The sequence below is a fragment of the Canis lupus genome, chromosome X (assembly GCF_011100685.1).
Source record: "Canis lupus familiaris isolate Mischka breed German Shepherd chromosome X, alternate assembly UU_Cfam_GSD_1.0, whole genome shotgun sequence".
Lineage (NCBI taxonomy): Eukaryota > Metazoa > Chordata > Mammalia > Carnivora > Canidae > Canis > Canis lupus.
This window is the reverse complement of record NC_049260.1, coordinates 58,131,207-58,149,417: the sequence shown is the minus strand read 5'-3', so window position 1 is coordinate 58,149,417 and position 18,211 is coordinate 58,131,207. Positions and strand designations below refer to the sequence as shown.

At 38.7% G+C, this 18,211-nt stretch overlaps 1 protein-coding gene across 3 annotated transcripts in view; it reads left to right on the top strand.

Annotated features, from left to right (window-relative positions):
* NEXMIF (neurite extension and migration factor) overlaps window positions 1–17,762 on the top strand; it is a 133,566-nt gene extending 115,804 nt beyond the window's left edge. For 2 of the 3 annotated variants that reach the window (XM_038587740.1, XM_038587739.1), the window contains exons 2-4: window positions 6,298–6,423; window positions 7,103–11,474; window positions 12,077–17,762. In XM_038587740.1, the coding sequence (XP_038443668.1) occupies window positions 6,345–6,423; window positions 7,103–11,474; window positions 12,077–12,170 (4,545 nt within the window). In that variant the 5' untranslated portion in view covers window positions 6,298–6,344 and the 3' untranslated portion in view covers window positions 12,171–17,762. The remainder of the gene's footprint in view (window positions 1–6,297; window positions 6,424–7,102; window positions 11,475–12,076) is intronic. The other variant, XM_038587741.1, reaches the window with a different exon arrangement.
* The last annotated feature ends 449 nt before the right edge of the window (window positions 17,763–18,211 follow it).

The following is an 18,211-nucleotide window of genomic DNA, read 5'->3' as shown; positions in this document are numbered from 1 at the left end:
AGTTTCCCCTTTCTGGGACTTGGTTACCCCATTTATAAAATGGGGAGTTTAGGATTAAGCTATCTTCTAAGATCTTCTATCCCTGTGATTCAGTGCTTATATTTCCGAAAAGAATATAATAGCATTTTAAAAATGCAATTAACAAGATAGATTAGTAGTAAGAAAAGAGATTAGAAACTGTATGGAGAAATCCAAAGGGTAATTCAGCCTACAGTTCTTGCACTCAAGCATTAAATGTAACTCAATGCTGTCTGTCAGTGAAGGCACTCGGTAATTAGGACACAGTCCTTGTACAAACCCATTCTCAGAAAGTGCCAGGCTACAGTGGCATGGTCCTTCTAAGAACTCACCATCTTGTACACACCAGTGGGTGTCCTAAGTTGGTGTCTCTATGCTTACTATGCCATTATACTGCCCATTTAGGTCTGGTGACAAGAAGAAAGAGACTCTTTTTTGAAACACCCATTCTTTACCTGACAAACAGTAATTAGACTTATTTACCACTGTTCTTTGGACGTGAGAGAGAAAATAAGCAGGAGAAGGCTTAAAAATAAAATTGATTTGCAAAGGCAAAGGTACTCAGATGTGCCCATAAAGTGGAGCTACCTATGGCCTAAAAATTTAGAAATTAAGACTAGTAGGGAGTTTGGCTATTCCTGACGTGAATGCATGAGTACCTCTGTTTGTTTCCTTCTAGCCCTACTTCAAGTTTTATTGAACACTAGGTTTTATGGCATTTGCTTAGATCTTTTATATAGACAGTGCATTTTTGTGCATATCTTTGAGTTTTGGAATCTTTATAATGAGGGATGAAATAGATTTATACTGTACTTTTGAGAGATATAAAATTCTTTTTAAAAATATTTTATTTATTTATTCATCAGAGAGAGACAGAGAGAGAGAGGCAGAGACACACGCAGAGGGAGAAGCAGGCTCCATGCAGAAGCCCAACGCGGGACTCGATATGGGGTCTCCAGGGTCAGGCCCTGGGCTGAAAGCTGCACTAAACCGCTGAGCCACCCAGGATGCCTGAGATATAAAATTCTTTAGTTTAACTGTGATCATCTCTTTTCATGCCTCTCTCACCCTTAATATTTTTAAACTTACATGGGTCCTCATTTAAGTATGTTTTCTGTACATAAAAGCATCACACCTCCATATTTCTAACCTAGTGCCTTGAAATCGTGACAGGTTTAGAAAATGGAATTAGCTAAGCAGCATTATGGATAAAAATGTACTCTCTGAACTATTGCTGATTATGTCATCTATTATACTGACTAAAGTTGAACTGGGAAGAGTCAGACTAGACAGAGCTTGGCGAGGCTAGCCTGGAAAACTTCTCTGGACCTGTTCACTACTGCAATTCCATCTCCTTGTTCCATTTCAGTCCCCAACTAAATTTATAGATTCCCCATCTATAATAACTTGCTGGCCAGTTGCCTCCTTTCCAGTATGACAGCTAGACCCTTGCCAGCTTCATTATCCATGTTGGACCTGATTATTGGGCTTATTATTTACCTTGTTTTATTCTCATGAAGATCTTGGCACCTGTATTTCCGAGGCTACTCTGACCTGAATCTAACAATCTCTAATGCTCCTTTCACAACCATCTATTAATTCCTTGACTTCTCCCTTCTCTATATATGCTGACTCCTGCCTGCCCCCCGCCATGTATGAATTATTTTCCAAACACATCTCTATAGTTCTACTCAAATCTAACATCTTTCCATTCCTATTTCCTCCTCCCTAATTCTAATCTTCTTGACTTCTTATACCTGAGCATTGTCTCCTAACCTATTTCCCTACCTCTCTGATTCTTCCACTTTCATTGGTCCTAATGTCCTATTCAGTGTCTTCTTGATTTAAGATTTAGGTGGCCTCCACAGTGTCTCTTTTCCATCATATCTTCTTTGTATACCTAATATTTTAACCAAATGCTTACTGTTCACCGAATTCTCCCCCATCTTTTCCTATGGTTCAACATAATTGTCTAATCAACTTTTACAGAGTACATACCATGAGCTAAGTACAATGTGTGAGCTACTCCCTGTGGAGGTGAAGGGAACTTAGTCTATTGAGGGAATCAGATATAAAGAAGTCATGTTTATATAAGGTGATAAAGACAAAGGGGATCAATGGTCTTTGGGAATGCAGAGAAAATACTAATTTTATTTGTATAAGAATCAAGGAAGGTGTCAAGAAAAAATTGAGTAGGGAATAGAAGAGGGAAGTGAAAAGGAGGCTAGAAGGGGAAGGAATGGAAGGAGTAAGGGAAGGGAAGAGGGTGGAGGGAGGCATTCCACGCAGAGGGAATATGAAGTGCATGATACCTGGAAGCAAAAAGTGATCTAGCATATTAAGAGGGGCAGAGATAGCTAGAATATTTGGAAGTATAGGGAGAGAGAAGCAGAATGAAAGAAGAACATAACTTGAGAAATTGAGGATTGATTGAGAGGGGTGTTATATACAAGCCAAAACAGAAATACTTAAAGCAAGTTGTCAGACCTATTAATTTTACAGCAGTCATTTAGAGGATAGACTGGAGTGGGGAGAGAATCATGGCAGCTCATTAATTCCTTCTATCTGGAATGCCTTTCCTCTATACTTCCTCATCCTCACCTCCCAAAAGACCATTCATGAAGGTCCATCTCAAATGCTGCTGCTACTGGTAAAGCTTTCCCTGATCTCCTTCCTCTCTAAAAGTGACATAGTTCTCTCCATTTAAAACTCCCATGGAGGGCAGCCCCGGTGGCTCAGCAGTTTAGCACCTGCCTTTGGCCCAGGGCATGATCCTGGAGTCCCGGGATCAAGTCCCACATCAGGCATCCCTGCAGGGAGCCTGCTTCTCCCTCTGCCTGTGTCTCTGCCTCTCTCTGTGTCTCTCATGAATGAATTTAAAAATCTTAAAAAAAAACTCCCATGGAAAATTTTGCTTCTCTTTCAGCAATTTATACATTATACATTTATTAAAATTTGTTTATGGCTTGTTCCCTCCCAACAGACTCTGAGAGCCTTGAGAACATGGATCTAGTTTCATTCATTCACCTGTCTTTCCCACTGTTGTGCCTAGTAGACTACCATTACCACAGGGGGTGCCTTGTCAATTTGTTGAATTTATTTAAACTGGTATCCTGAAGATTAGCATTACTCAAACCTCAGAGCTTATGTTGTCTCAGGTCCAAAGGCAGAAACATGATTTGCTTCCCTGTATTGCTTTTTTGTTTTGGTGGTTGTTGTAGTTGTTGTTGTTGTTGAAAAAGGTCAAGGACAGCACACATGCTAGGGAAAGTTACTTAGACTCTGAGACCTGAGGCTTAAAGGCCTTTGGGGAAGAACATAGCAGCCTATTGTGATAGGATATGAACCCCTCTTCAGGCCCAACTGGGGGGAAGGGCAGGTAAGCAGGGTTGCTTTACCAGTTTAATTGAGCATTTCCTTGCTTCAAAATACCTGTCTCCATGCTAATGTTATTTCAGTGCCATTAAATTACATGATTTACCATGATCAGCAAAGCAATTTGTTGTACATAATTCCAAAAGTGGTAATCAATTTTATCTCAAAATATATTTTTAAAATCCTGCAAAATTTATTGTCCCAAAATGCTGATCAGTGAGGAGAAGCAAAAGCAAGCCAAGAACTGTTTGTATTACAACTATACATTACTGTCCCTCTCCCAAATCATACTTATAAGCAACCAAGACATAAATAAATTAAAATGTGGGGAAATATATGCCTGTAGGTTGTCTCACAGCTGAGCTTTGAAAATACATAGGACATGACCCCAGGATTATCTATTCAGGGGTTGGCCTTCTAATTCTGCAGAACAAAGGTCCAAATAATTGATAATCACTAAGTTAATATCTATATACTTAGTTTTCTCTTTTGAAAAAAATGTAAACCTAACAGAGCCAATTTTACAAGATAATTATCAGTACAAAATGAAATAACATCTGTAACCATATCTAGCTTACTACTTGGTGGTTATTCATTCTCTTACTCTCCCCTTTCCAACTCATTAAGCTCCCATACCCTTTTCCATCTCTTCTTTATTTCTTGCCAAGGTGTGTTCTTTCTATTTTCAAACCTTTATGATTCCCTTTAATTATTGAAATCTACAAATAATTTGGCCTTTATCAAGTCCCTGCCAAGATGGAGTTAGTGAAGGGGAGGTGTTAAAGGAAAGTAAAATTTGAGTTTTGTTTTTGTTTTGTTTTGCTTTGTTTTGTTTTAGAGAGAGATAGCATGCATGAGCAGGATTTGGAGTGTGCACAGAGAGAGAGGGAGAAAGAGAGAGAATCTTAAGCAGGTTCCACACTCAGCATGGAACTGGACGCAGGGCTTCATCTCATGACCCTGAGATCATGACCTAAACTGAGATCGAGAGTTGGACACTTAACCAACCAAACCATCCACGCACCCTTCCGCTGAGTTTCTTAAAAGGAAAGTTGGCACAGAGGAATCCATGATAGCTGTGTGATTCCATCTGACCCATAAGATTCTCTCTGAATCAGAGGGCCAACCATCTGATCAGTTTATTCAGTTCCACTACAAATGAGCCCTTCTTGCCAAAAGATGGGGACTTTGACATGCTAGCCACTCCTCTCCACTTTCTAGAAATCTCCAGCCCTTCTTTTTGTGTAAATACAACAGTTAAGCATATCTTTCTCTTTTCCCTGGCACCTGTGGTTTATTGACTGCTCTCAAGTCAGGTCTTGTATAGAGTGAGAAGAAAGTTTGGCAATTCAGATATATAAATGTTAGGGGAAACTCAGGACCATCTGATATTTTTTAAATTGGATGATTGCCTAATATAGACTTCTTATTTTACAGATAAGGAAATAGGTAAAATGTCACAGAGATTGAATCATATAAAATTCTGCTCACTGCTTCTTGTTCCATGAATGTTGTAGCTATCTTTTATAGTATATTCATGTAGTAAGATAAGTGATTATACATTTGAGATTTTTGTAATAGCTGCTTGGCCATCAGCAGTCTGTGCTACTTTAAAAGATTTATTTATTTGAGGTGAGGAGGGGCAGAGGAAGAGAGAGAGAGAGAGAGAGATTCCTCAAATTCCCTGCTGAGCACAGAGCCCACCTCAGGGCTTGATCCCAGGACCCTGAGATCATGACCTGAGCCAAAATCAAGAGTTGAATGCTTAACCAACTGAGCCACCCAAGCACCCAAAGTCTGTGTTTTTAATAAAGAGACGATACTTGGCTGAGAACAAGGTCTAGAAAAAGGGGGGTTGTAATAAATGAGGACTTATAGATGTGATGGCATGTGGTAGACAACTCCATCTCATGTGGCCTTGTTTTCTATTGATTTGCATATACCTACCAACCAGGTAGGTGGGCAGGAGATAATGGGATATAGATATGTATTCTATGTCCTGAAAATACCAGATGATGTAGGGACCTTTTCAGAAATTTCAAATTCTCTTTGTAGTAACACTTTAAAATCTTGCTGGGCTGGTAGGAATATTTGTCAATAACAGGTCTGAAAGTTGAGAAACCAAGAAAGGAATTCTCTACCTCTTTCCATCCCTAACAGTCAAATTTTAAGACACAGAGAGAAAACATCTGAGTGTGATGTACATGTGTGTGTATGTATGAAGTACCTTATTTTTGAAAAGCTTTAGATCATCTGAAGAAGAAATGAGGCAAGCAGAAATAAAGCCAATCACCACGTACATACATTCCTTATCTCAGGCCACTCTCGACTTCACTCTGCATCCTTTGGCCATGATTAGGTTAAATATATTTGTATCTGGGAGAAGGCGTAAGTTTTCTTGCTTCTTCAGATTTCCATTATGAATAGTAAGGTGGTCTAGAGGGGATAAAAGATCTAGGACGTATGAATGAAGTATATATTTAAAATTGAAATGAGATAAAAACAGGGAGGGAGACAAACCATAAGAGACTGTATAGTTGAGAGAACTGAGGGTTGATGGAGGGAGGTGGGTGGGGGATGGGCTAAATGGGTGATGGTATTAAAGAGGACACTTGGGATGAGCACTGGGTGTTATATGTAAGTGATGAAACACTAAATTTTACTCCTGAAACTAATACTACACTATATGCTAACTAACTTGAATTTAAATGAAATTTTTAAAATTGATTTATATAGCAGGTATAAACTATGAAACAAACAAACAAAAAAAAACAATAGTAAAAGAAGTCAGTCTGTAAACAGGTAAATTCCAGTGAGCCTTTTTAGACCTCTCTAACTGAAATGACCTTAAAACAGAGGCAAAAATACATTTAATGATTAACATTATATATTTAAAATGTGCAGGTTGGACAGCATTTGGACTTGGAATGAAACAATAAGAGGTTACATTCATGGATAACCAACAAGATAAGGCTGTCGTTGCCTCAGCCAATGGAGAAAACACTCTGATTAATGGGGTCAAAGAAAATGGTAAGAGAATTTCATTATGGTATATACTATCTCTCCTAGTAGTCTTTGTTATTACTATAAATTTTTAGTGTCTGTCAAGTTGGAGCAGGTTAAGTCTAGGGTGCCTCTGAAATTGATATTAATCCTAAATTTATTCCACTAAATTTCTAACTGGGCTAAAAGGGTCTCTAAGAGTTATCTAATCCAAACACTTTGCTCTTGCAAATCATCTCTGTCAGATGAATACTTAAGTTCCTCAAAATTCCTAGTGAATTATAAATATACTCTGATATGTGGCTTGGAATGTTTAGATTAAGAGAAACTTCCAGAACAGAGATGTGAATGATAGGACTAAGCTTTATAGCTTAAAACCATAAATATCCCATCTGAGCATTTTCCCACCCAGAGAAATTGACTTTTCTATTGATCAAGCAGTCCAGTTATTACCTTATTTCTGAAGAGAGCTCTGTCTGTGTCTAAAGAAAAAGCTGAATCTAAAGAAATACTGTTTTTCACTTGTGTGACTATTCAATATAAAATCAGTGTTGTTCTTTAGCTTTGTAGTTTCTAGTTCTAAAACAAAAGAAGCTGAGCCTTAGCTTATATAAGATCAAGTACCAGAAACTGATCAAGGGAAAGAGAGTGAGTGTGGTCTAAGACCATTAACTTTATTTCTGTCATTTCTTTCCCTTTTCTCCAGATTCAGAGGACCAGGATGTGGCAGTAAAGTCACTGGCAGCTCTAGAAGCTGCTGCACCAATCCAGCCTATACCGATAGTTCAAAAAGAGACCCTGATGTATCCCAGGGGTCTCCTGCCTCTGTCTTCTAAGAAACCTTGTATGCAGAGCCCTCCATCTCCTTTGGGGCTAATTGAAGCACCTGAGCATGCTGCTAATAGTGCTTCTGTGAATGCCATCTCCCTTACATCTGGTGTTGCAAAAAGCCTGCATACATGGTCACTGCCCAATGAGTGTGAGAAAGCTCCATTCGCCATAATGGAGCCTGCAGGCATCTCAGCTCTGAATGGGGACTGCCTCATGCAGCCAAGCCGGACTTGTTTGGGCTGCTTCATGGAATCCAAGGATGCAGTAGATCCTGAGCCAGGGATCAGTCTGAAAGTTGGTGATCTAAATAAGGATTACGAAACCTGTGCAGTTTCTGATATAGGAATTCAGTGTATTAATGCTGGAGAAAACATGAAATATGGAGAGCAGCTGCTCTCAGACCAGCTCCTAGGCTTCCCTTTGCACAAATCAAGGGCAGGAGAAAAACGAGAAGCTGAGAAATCTGACATCGACTTGGAGGATCCAGCTCAGAAAAGCTATTATGAGGCATTACTGTTAGACAAGTGTAATACAGAAGAGGCTTTGCTGGCAAATTCCAATCAGGATTGGGGTTACTTTGAGACTTTCATTAGTGAGAGTAAGATTGAACTGCTTGACCTCTGTTCCAAAAATGAGCTGTCTGTCAACTTATTCTCTGAAGAAGATGTGGATAACTACATGTTCGATGATGATGAGTCAACACTGGGCAGTGATGTCTGTTCCTTGAAAATTCGGTATGAGTCCTTCCAGGACAATGTTCGAGACAAGACCACCCTTCTAATGCAGGAGGATGCCCAATTCAACTTTTTTCCCAGTGTCTTTACTACCTGCCCCAAGCGGGAGTCTAAGAGTGGGGTCCTGAAACAGAACAGTGACCTTTCCCAATTCAAAGTCCCTGATGTGAATATCATCTGGGGGGAGGAGGATAAAAACTTGGACAAGAAGAAAGGCAAAGAAGAGGGACAGGAAGATAAGGGTATAGAGAAAAAGGATGAAAAGGATAATGGAGAAAAATCTGCCTTAAATAAACCATGCAGTGGGACTGAATTAGGGCAATTTAAGAATCCAAAGCAGGGCCATCTTGACAATTCCTTGGAGGCATCAGGGAATTTTGGTGATGACAATTCCTTCATTGAGGTTTCTTATGATGCCATGGGGGAGATCAAGGACTGTAGCCGCTATATGGCTAGGGGCACAAATTCTGGCAGCTCCTCCTCCCAGCAGAACTATGGGCTGCGAGCCAAGAGAAAAGTCAGGTACAGTGAAGATTATCTATATGACGTTGATTCACTAGAGGGTGAAAAAGTAAATGAGAGGAAAGAATGGCTTCCAGGTGGTTCCAAAGAAGAAGATGATGATGAATGGTGTCCCAAAAAGAGAAGAAAAGTAACCCGTAAGGAGCCTCCTGTTATTATCAAATACATCATCATCAATCGCTTTAAAGGTGAGAAGAACATGCTGGTGAAGTTGGGAAGGGTAGATTCCAGTGAGACAACAGTGAATTTGAGTGAGAATCAGCTCAACAAATATGCCAAGCTTGCCCCCTTGAAGGGGTTCTGGCAGAAGAAGAAAAAACAGAGAAACAGCAACACTGACTCCAACAAGATACCCTTATGCCAAAAACAAAACTTTGAACCAGGTAGCTTTGAGGTGTCATTTCTGCCACCTGCTCGAAAACGAAAATCTAAACTTGGCAATAGGCACAGAATTCACAGAATCCCATCTGTGGAAACTTTAGCAAGTAGTAAGCAGATATCACTCTGCAGTGATCAGAAGCAAGGCAGTGCTCGTAAAGAAGACGGAGGCCTGAAAGGTACTCTGAAGTCAACACCTTTGGCTGTACCCAGCTGTGCAAATGGATTGCATTTAAATGATGTCACAGGCCCTGACTCAGTAAAAGTCAAAGCCCAAGATGCAGGATTTAAGGGGCCAGAAAGGAAAGTGCTCAACAAAATCAAATTTAAAAGTGAAGCCAGGTTAAAATCCAAGAAAATCAAAGCTGGGCAAGAAAATAAACCAATTGTTCAAATGAGCCCCCTTTTGGAAGATCAATCCTCTATGGCTAATTTAAAGAATGAGCCTATTCCTGGGACCTCAAACAGCTCTCATCTATCTGAATTTCATGAGGCAAAGGTTTCTAAGAATTCTACTTTCTTACCAACCACCTGTTCTTCTGAAATGCCTCTATCATCTGCTAATGTTGCCAACAACATACCTGTAATCCCTGGAGGGTATCTACAGACATTGTTAGATGCTTCTGATTTGTCAAATAATACTGGTATATCATACTTCACTCACCATTCTCCAGAGCAAAATGAAGGCAGCCTCACTCAAATGGAAAAATCTTTTGTGCCTCTCCAGCCTGTCCAGGACTGTGTGCTTTCCGCATCCTCTGAGTCTGAGCTGCAGCAGTCATCCCAAAACTTCAAAATAGAATCAAGCAACTATGGAAATGTGTGGCCCAACAAGCCTACTTCTGGCCCCCCGGAATTCATGGCTGAAGTTTCAAGGGAGATAGCTCCAACCCAATCTAATGAATTTGGAGTCTCCCAAGTAGTCTCCATGGGAAATAACCTCACAGCTACAACATACAATCGAATCTGCCTCAATAGTAGTGGCAGTAATTGCAACAAGGTCTTATACGCCTCTGTGCAAGACACCCAACTCCCATCTGATGACTCTTATCAATTATGTCACTTTAATAATGGAGAGATATGCTTTCCTTTCCAGCAGGGCCCAGCCAATATGGATGATGATCGGCTCTTTAGCTTTGATTCAATGGCCCCACTCTCTGTCAACTCAAGCAATTATTGCTCCTTAAGCTTGAAATCCTGTGAAAAGGATGGTGATGATGATATTACTGATGACTTCCTAGCCCATTGCAGCCCCAAGCTGGTGATCCAGCAGAGTATTGATGAGATAACACCATTAAAGGAGTCTACTGACCTCTTGGATATCTCCAACTTCACTCCTGACAAATTCCGCCACTCATCTCTCTCAGAGATGTCCCCACCTGACACCCCTAGTCTTTCCCCTCAAATTACCAGATGCGAGAGTATCAAGATGCTAGGAACACTGAAGGAGTTCCAAGAGGGCATCCCAGGACCATTGGGCAATATGGAGAAAACCAAATGGGACTGCAGTACCCTTTCACAGCAGGTTCAAGTGAATGATGGATTTGCTTTAAATAACCATCAGTTTCAGTTCCATATGTTCAATGATGAGGATTCTGTCAGCCTGCTCCAAAAAACTCCTTGCCTATCAGCATTTAATGATCCATCTGATCAAATGAGTACTAACAACAAAATGTCAAAATCAAGAAAGAAAAGTTCACCCAACAAGAGTGCGGCTATGAACCAAAGCTCTTCTCAGAAAAACACCAGGAAAAAATCTCTCAAAGCTAACAACAAAGGGATTGAAAAGCCACCTGGCAAAACCTCCCGCCAGGCCCCTAAGTCGATGAAGAAAGGGAAATACATGGCTGCAATTAATGGAGAGAAAATGCAAATTGGCATTGGCCGTGGGGGAGGCCAAATCAACAGCATATCCTCCACAGAGAAGACATTGGCCGAATGTATCCAACATGGTAGCCCTGTGGCCTCCATGAAGATACCAAGTCAAAAAGGACTTTCTGGAGATTGGACTTTGGGGAAGGAGAGCAGCTCAGCCTGGAGCGACCTGAACATGGGCACCAACACCAATAACCTCCTTGATGATGACCAACGGGAATTTCAGGAGCCTTCCTATATCTTATCCAACATCGCCTCTGGTATGGCAGATGTACAGAGATTCATGATGGCCTCCATAGAGCCCCTTTGGGAACCCATGGAGCACCATGGGGATCCCAACATATTCTACTCCCCAGAGTCCAATAGTCTAAAATTAAAAACCCTCAAAATATTGGCTGGGACACCACAGGAATCTAAGAAAAAAGTCAACAGTGGGTCCCCAGGAGCCACTAAGAATCACAGGTCCATCAAGGGTGTGAGTAAAAGCAATGGGAAAGCAGCGATAGGTGATCCTGGTCATGCAAACATGCATGGTTATGAGGACTCTCGCTCTGCCTTCTTTGATAAAAAGTATAATAACCTGAGCACTTTAGGCAATAATGGACCAACACACAAAAAGTTATATCGTCACAAATCCAGCTCCAAGGTCCTGAGAGATGAGAAGTGTAAGGGAAAGTGCGTGGAGCGAGAACAGGTCCACAAGGATGAGGCTGGGACAGCTTCTTTTGAAAAACTAAGGTAATACTGCACCAAAATGGCCGAGATGATGTACCCTTAGCTTTCCTACTGCCTACTAAGCCCACAGTCCCTCATTTTTTCCTTCTTGAAAGCAAAATTTGCATGAAAGAAACTGTCCCATTCCCTTCTTTTTTCAAATTAAAAAGAAAAAAAGTGCATGAAAAATCCCTACACCTTTAAGCCACCCAAAAGATTGGGCAATTTTGTTATGGCTTAGCTAGGGATAAACTCTAACAAGGCTACGTTTTCTGCTATTCAGCATTAGTTTTTACTGATTGAGAAAATAGAACTAAAATATGCTCTTGAATGATTTTGGGAAGGGAAGGGCTTTGCAGTAAAAAAAAAAAAAGTTTTGAACAACAGAATCAAAAAGTTTTATAGACAAAAGGGCAAGACCATTTAAGCAAAAAGAGCATAATTTGGAAAAACAAAATCTCATCGTGTGGCAAGTTGGAGTGCTTTCTAGTGCCCCCTGTATTTGTATTTCTTTCTGCATCATACAGCATTTAGTATGATATAAACAAATTTAGATTGTATGATCCCTTTGTGGGACATACACTAAAGCTAACTAAGGTGGCATAAATTGTTTGGTTTTTCTGCAGGGATTCCGACTACAATCTCCTAAAAGCAGAAACAGCATTTTGGGTTTTACCTGTGTTTGAAGAAGAAACTCATATTTTCCAGAAAGACATTTGATGTTTGTGTTTTATTTCTTTCAAATATGCCTTGTGGTATGTATGTTGACATGTAAGTGCTTAAAAAAAAAGAATTTTGAAGTGTGGGAATAAGTCTTTGGAAGCAAACTTTAATCTGATGTTTTATGTAAAAGACTTCAAAAGTCATACAGTTGCACAAGTAGTTTATGCACTATTTACCCAAGGAAGAAAAGGAAAACATTGTGCCAAACTACAAACAAGTGACTGTATTGTATATATTTTTACTGCTATATCAACATTTGGTTGTGAGTATTTGGGGAGTTTGTCCCTGTTGATTTACTAGAAACATTCCAGTGATTCTTGCTATTAACCACCCCCACTTATGTGGATAGCACCTATAGATCACAGTGGAAAAATATGTTGTGTTACACAATTTACCAAAACTTAAAGGATACTGTTTGAAATGTGCCAAATTTCCTTACCTCATCTCACAGGTTCACCCCACAGTTTAAAGTTCATTAATGAATTTTTAAATATATATGCATACATACATTATTTTGAAATTTTAAACCCTACTGTCCTATATGGAAACATGAACAATTAAATAAGTCACAATAAAGTTTTGTTTGTTCCATTGTCTAACAGTTCAATTGTTGAAAAAGTCTGGAAATCATAACAGCTAAGTCCATCAGGGACCTAATATATGCATTTATAAAACCTTTTACAAGGAAACAAAACAGCTGCTTTAAAGTTTGTTTTCTAAAAGCAAAATCTGTAGCTGAAAATTATTTAAAGTGCAAAGTTATATTGCTGATACTTTATATCTCAGTTTTATATATTTTATAATAGTCTGGGATAAATTATAAAATAGCTATAAAATCAACACTAATGATAAATGAAGTACATAGATTGTTTTATTTAAGTAGTTTCATAAATGTTTTGTCAAAAGTGCACTCATATCATGGCTTTAGTGTTCTTTAAGTGTTTAATCTTGCAATGCCAATGTCATTTAAAAAATGTTAAGGCATCTCAGTTCAACTTCTATGAATTAAGTACATATATTAGATAAGCTGAACAATTTGTGGTAACAACTAATCAGGGCCATATATACTTAGTCTGAGGATGACTAGTATTTGATGCCAAACACTAAACTTAAATTTCAATTTTTTATATACATTTTTGAAATCACATTTTTATTCAGCCCTTCTCCCTTTTGTCTTTAAATTTCACAGCTTCAACACTACTAGTGTTGCTTTTTCTTCCCCTTTATTCACCACTTGACTTCTAACATTTGACCTATTTTCCTTGCACAGTTGAAGGCCTGTGTGTCTAATGACTGATGCATTATGGCACAGATGAGATAATGGATGTAAAAGCGCTTTGTAGATCGTAAAGTGCTATACAGATATAGGGGATTAATATTATTAATGTTGTTGGTTGTTGTCGTTGTTACTCTTACTATTCTTACTAATACTGTTACTAACCTATTAACTTGTGAATATATAGGCTGTGGGTGGGAGGGTGGAGAATAAGTGGGTGGGGGAAAGGGAGACTTAAAAAAAGGAAGATGTTTCAAAAGGAAAAACTTGAGGAAAATATAAACCTACCTAGTCATTGCCACCTAAATATATTCACAAACAGAGAAGCAACATTTGAAAGTAGTCAGAGAGAAATGGAAGGAAGCCTGTCACATATATAAGTACATACACTTCCCAGTTCATGATTCCTTTCACCAGCCTGCTCTACTACTTATAACTAGGTAGTAAAATGAACAAGCCTGTGTTCTTGATGGTGTGATTGTGTGTGTCTATGGAAACGAGTGGGTGAGGAGCATTTTGTGAGGCTGCTTCAGGCCTGTTCCTAGGCTTTGATGCTCTTGTGCGGTGAGTCTTAGACAATAACTTAATGGAAAGGCACCAGATGAAACATGTCTCCTACTCTACAGCTGCTGTCCAGAAGGGAAAATAATCAAACTGGAACACTTTCTTCTATTTCTCCACTCTGATAGCTAGCTGTTTATGCTTAATACTATGGCTGGTTCTTAGGATCTAGAATTTGTTTTGTTTTTATTTTTTCTGTTTTGCAGCTAAATTTTGGTTTGGAATCAGCAACTCTTCTTGTATTATGATCCCTAAGACTCCAGACCTCAAAGTCACTTACAGGAATGGAGTGCTTTTTATATAATCAAAAGGTGGCAATTAAAGAAGAAATACAGAAAATGTTCCATGGGTACAATGTGTTTTATATAAAAAAGTATGGGAGGAGTTGTCCCAGTTTTTCTCAGTATCAGTTCAGCTTTGTAAAATGGGGTGGGGGTGGGTAGAAGGACAGCCTGAAACTTTCAGAAACAATTTCCTTGTCAGAACTTGCTATCACAAGTACTTTGGAATGGATACCTCTTTCAGTTGCTCCTCTGGAGCCCATTATGGGCCAATTCTAGGACACGGTTCATCCCTTTCTCCAAAGAGAATTGACATTTTAAAGTACCGTTTTTAATGGCCTACGTGCATTATATGTTTTTAACATATGTTTCAGTGACTTATAATCAGTCATTTTGTACTAAAACATAACAAGAAACTAAGTTTGATTAATAGAAAGATAAGAAGAGGCTTATTCTCTTAATCTCATTTAATATCCTCTCAGTACATTACATTCTGAGCTCTTCAGTTTTTATGGCTTTTTTGGTCCTGTCACTGCTCACATTTTTTTTCTTCCTGTCACAACATAGTAGGCCTGACTTTTTGGAGCTCCCTTATTCAACCACCTGCCTTAGTGGAGTGAGGACCATGATATAAAAATAATGTTTTGTCCTATCACTGATATTTCAAGTCAGATTTTTGGAATTTTCCTTGATCTGAAATTCCTGATTACCACTCCTTTCTAACACCTCTCTGAGATGCTACTTCCTATTTATGCCTCCTCAACAGAATCCGATTTGATCTTTATTCTCCTGGAAATGGTATTCTCCATTATTCTTCTTATTTAATGTCAGTCCTTGATCTTGGAATTTTTCTTCTTTTATAATTTTATATTCCACCTCCTCAAAGTGTCAGAGTTTAAGAACCTTAGCCAGGCTACTTCTGGAATTTCAGAGGGCAACTTTCTCACCCTTAGTTATCCTTAATTGTCTTGGCCACTTTTAAATCTAATTTTAAATACAGAGTGAGAGAGAGAGAAAGAGAGAGAGAGAATTTGAGAGAATTTCACATGACTAAGGAAAGTTGGAAACTCCTTTTCCTTGAAGGTCTGTAAAAATATCTCTGATCCTTTTTCTGCCCTAGTTAGATGCTAGACTATGTGGAGAGGGTGCTGAAATTGTAGCCTTGACCAAGGTTCTTCAAGATTTGGGGGTTATGTTTGGGTTGTGATAACTGGCTTAGGCCAGTGGCCTCTCCAGCATCTCATATACCAACTTCCTCACATATGCTGCTTCCTCTAAGCTTTCTCTTCTGACTTCTTGTTATTCTGTGCAACTATGTGTTAAGGCCTTACCTTCTCCTAATCTTTTCAAACCTCCTGCACTACCTTGACTGTCACTTCTTTAGCCATCTTCCTGAAGTCTTTGGTGCTAGGTGGGCTTTTGTGACAACTTTTACCTTCTCTGATCTTTTTCCTTGCTGAGAAGCATCTGTATTTGTGCAGGGGGGAGGGAGGGACAGGGAGGGGGCTAAGCATGTATGTAAGAGAGAGAAGCATAAAGGATGTTTCAAAAGCTGTAAACAGCTCTGGCTAGCATCCTATGTCCTGTTATGTGAGGTTCTGCAGTTTTAGTGAATTTCTGTTTTAGTGGGTCCTAATGAGCATTTACTGCCTAAAGGAGAAAAACCACATCCAAGGACCTCTTAACCAAGCTTGCTCTTACCAAGCTGAACCAGTCTGACGCAGATCTGCCACATCTTCAATTTACAGATGCTCTCAGAACAGTTCCAAGAATTGAAGAGAACTGAGTTTCTGTCCCGAAGAGAAGAATGGAGCACTAGCTAGTCCTAACTAGAGCTAGAACTATAAGGTTTTTTCCCCTAGATTATTAAGCAATTATCTAATTTCTGGAGTTTTATTTTTACCTAGGATTTTTTTAAATGATAGCTTATTATAGGAATATGTCCTTTTATGAAATAAAATTAATATGAAATTTATTTTCTAATGATAAAATTCACTAAGCCCACCATTATGTTTAGGTTTAGTACCAAAATCAAACATTTAGTAAGTAGGGATAAAATAGGGAACTTGTCAACACAATGTAGGCCAGGGATTCTTGTAAAGGTTTCTCAAGGACCTAAGAGAGAAAAAAATTTAGCTGTGCTGTTTAACTTGGGAAACACTGTCATCAACTTGAAGGTCCTCAGCCAGCATGGGACCATTTTGATGGCAGTACACAGGCTACCCTTTAAGGCACATTTTTTATTCAGAGCATTAAACAGTAGCTACAGTCATGAAGCAGAGCCCCAATTGTAGCTACATGATACTTGAGATGTACTCTTGGTTTCAGAATCATAACTAAGAAATGAAACAACTGGAGAAGGACAATGTAAAGAGGCTTAGTACAATGCTTAAGGTGTGAATGAGGCTTTTAGAATCAGTATCTAGGTAAGTAGAAAAGAAACACTCAACATTGAATGGAAAAGATGTCTGGTCCACCTATCAGGTTCAGTGGTTTCTGAATCTAAGACATCCCTTTCAGAAAGGAGAAAGATGTTTAAATCACCCTGCTTCTTTCAAAGATACCTGGTTTTACAGCACAAAAGATAAGGCTTAGAATGAAAATTAGAAGAGGCCTTTTGTTTTTGACTCCCAGTGAAGAGGGTTGAAAGCTTAAAATGCTCTACTTGGATACCTGTAGCACTGACTAGAGTTTGCTGCCTACAGTTTTGAATGTACTAGTCCTTAATTTAATTTCCATAAAACTGAATGCACCTCTTTAGTAAATTACTGATTTATGGTGCTAAAGAAACTATTATCTCCATTGTTCTCCTCTCCCAAGCCCTTTAAACATTTAAGAAAATTTAAAATAAACATGTTAGAGGCCCTTTTTATGAATGTAACCTAAGTTTCTGTTTGACATATGACACTGCAACTTTAAAATGTTAGGAAATTGTTTGCCTTTTTTCTTTCAGAGTTAAGCTTTATAAATAACCTGTAGAGTCAATTGAAGTATAAAGCTTAAGGATCACTCTTAAGACGCCTACAAAATCTTGTATATTTTTAAGTGTGCCAATTTGTAACATATTTTGTAAGTGTATATTTTTCTTAGAAAAGTGCTGTGAAGTGTCTGTATGTGAGAGTTTTCCTTTTTCTGCACCACTGGGTGCTAATAAAAGGATATTTACTTCAAAGTTTCTGGTTTTAGAAACCATAATACAAAGAAAAAATACACTTTTGTTGGGAATTTTGTAACACAAAACATGTTGTGAAAGAGTGTAGTGATCTTGTGCAAATGAAAATGAACATTTGTGAGCTTCTTGCTGTTTTATAGATTTTCTTGTAAATTATTCTTGTAACACCTCTGGTTTTGTTGTTCTTGTTGCAAAAGTTTTAAATATTTGTGACTGAGTGTATGGTGAAACTGTCATAATGTACCTAGCTGAGTTTTGTTATTGTTTATGGAATAAATAAAAAGAAAAGCTTAAAAACACTGCTTTGGAATCATATGTAACAGAAATCAAAACATTTCTAAATAAATTCTATGTCCCAAATAAAAAGTTCTTTGTCTAGAAATTGATGGAGCTAGACACTATTATGCTACATGAAATCAGTCAGCCAGAGAAAGACAAATACCACTCATAGGTGGAATTTAAGGTGCAAAACCAATGAGCAATGGGGGAAAAAAGAGAGAAAGAGAGAGGCAAGCTAAGAAACAGACTCTTAACTATAGAGAACAAACTGATGTTTACCAGGGGTTAGGTGGGTGGGGAGATGGGTTAAATAGGTGATGTGGATTAAGGAGTTCACTTGTTGTGATGAGCACTGGGAGATGATGGAAGTGTTGAATCACTATATTGTACACCGGAAACTAATATTACACTGTATGTTAACTGACTGGAATTGAAATAAAAACTTTTAAAAAGTTCTTTGTTGTCTAGA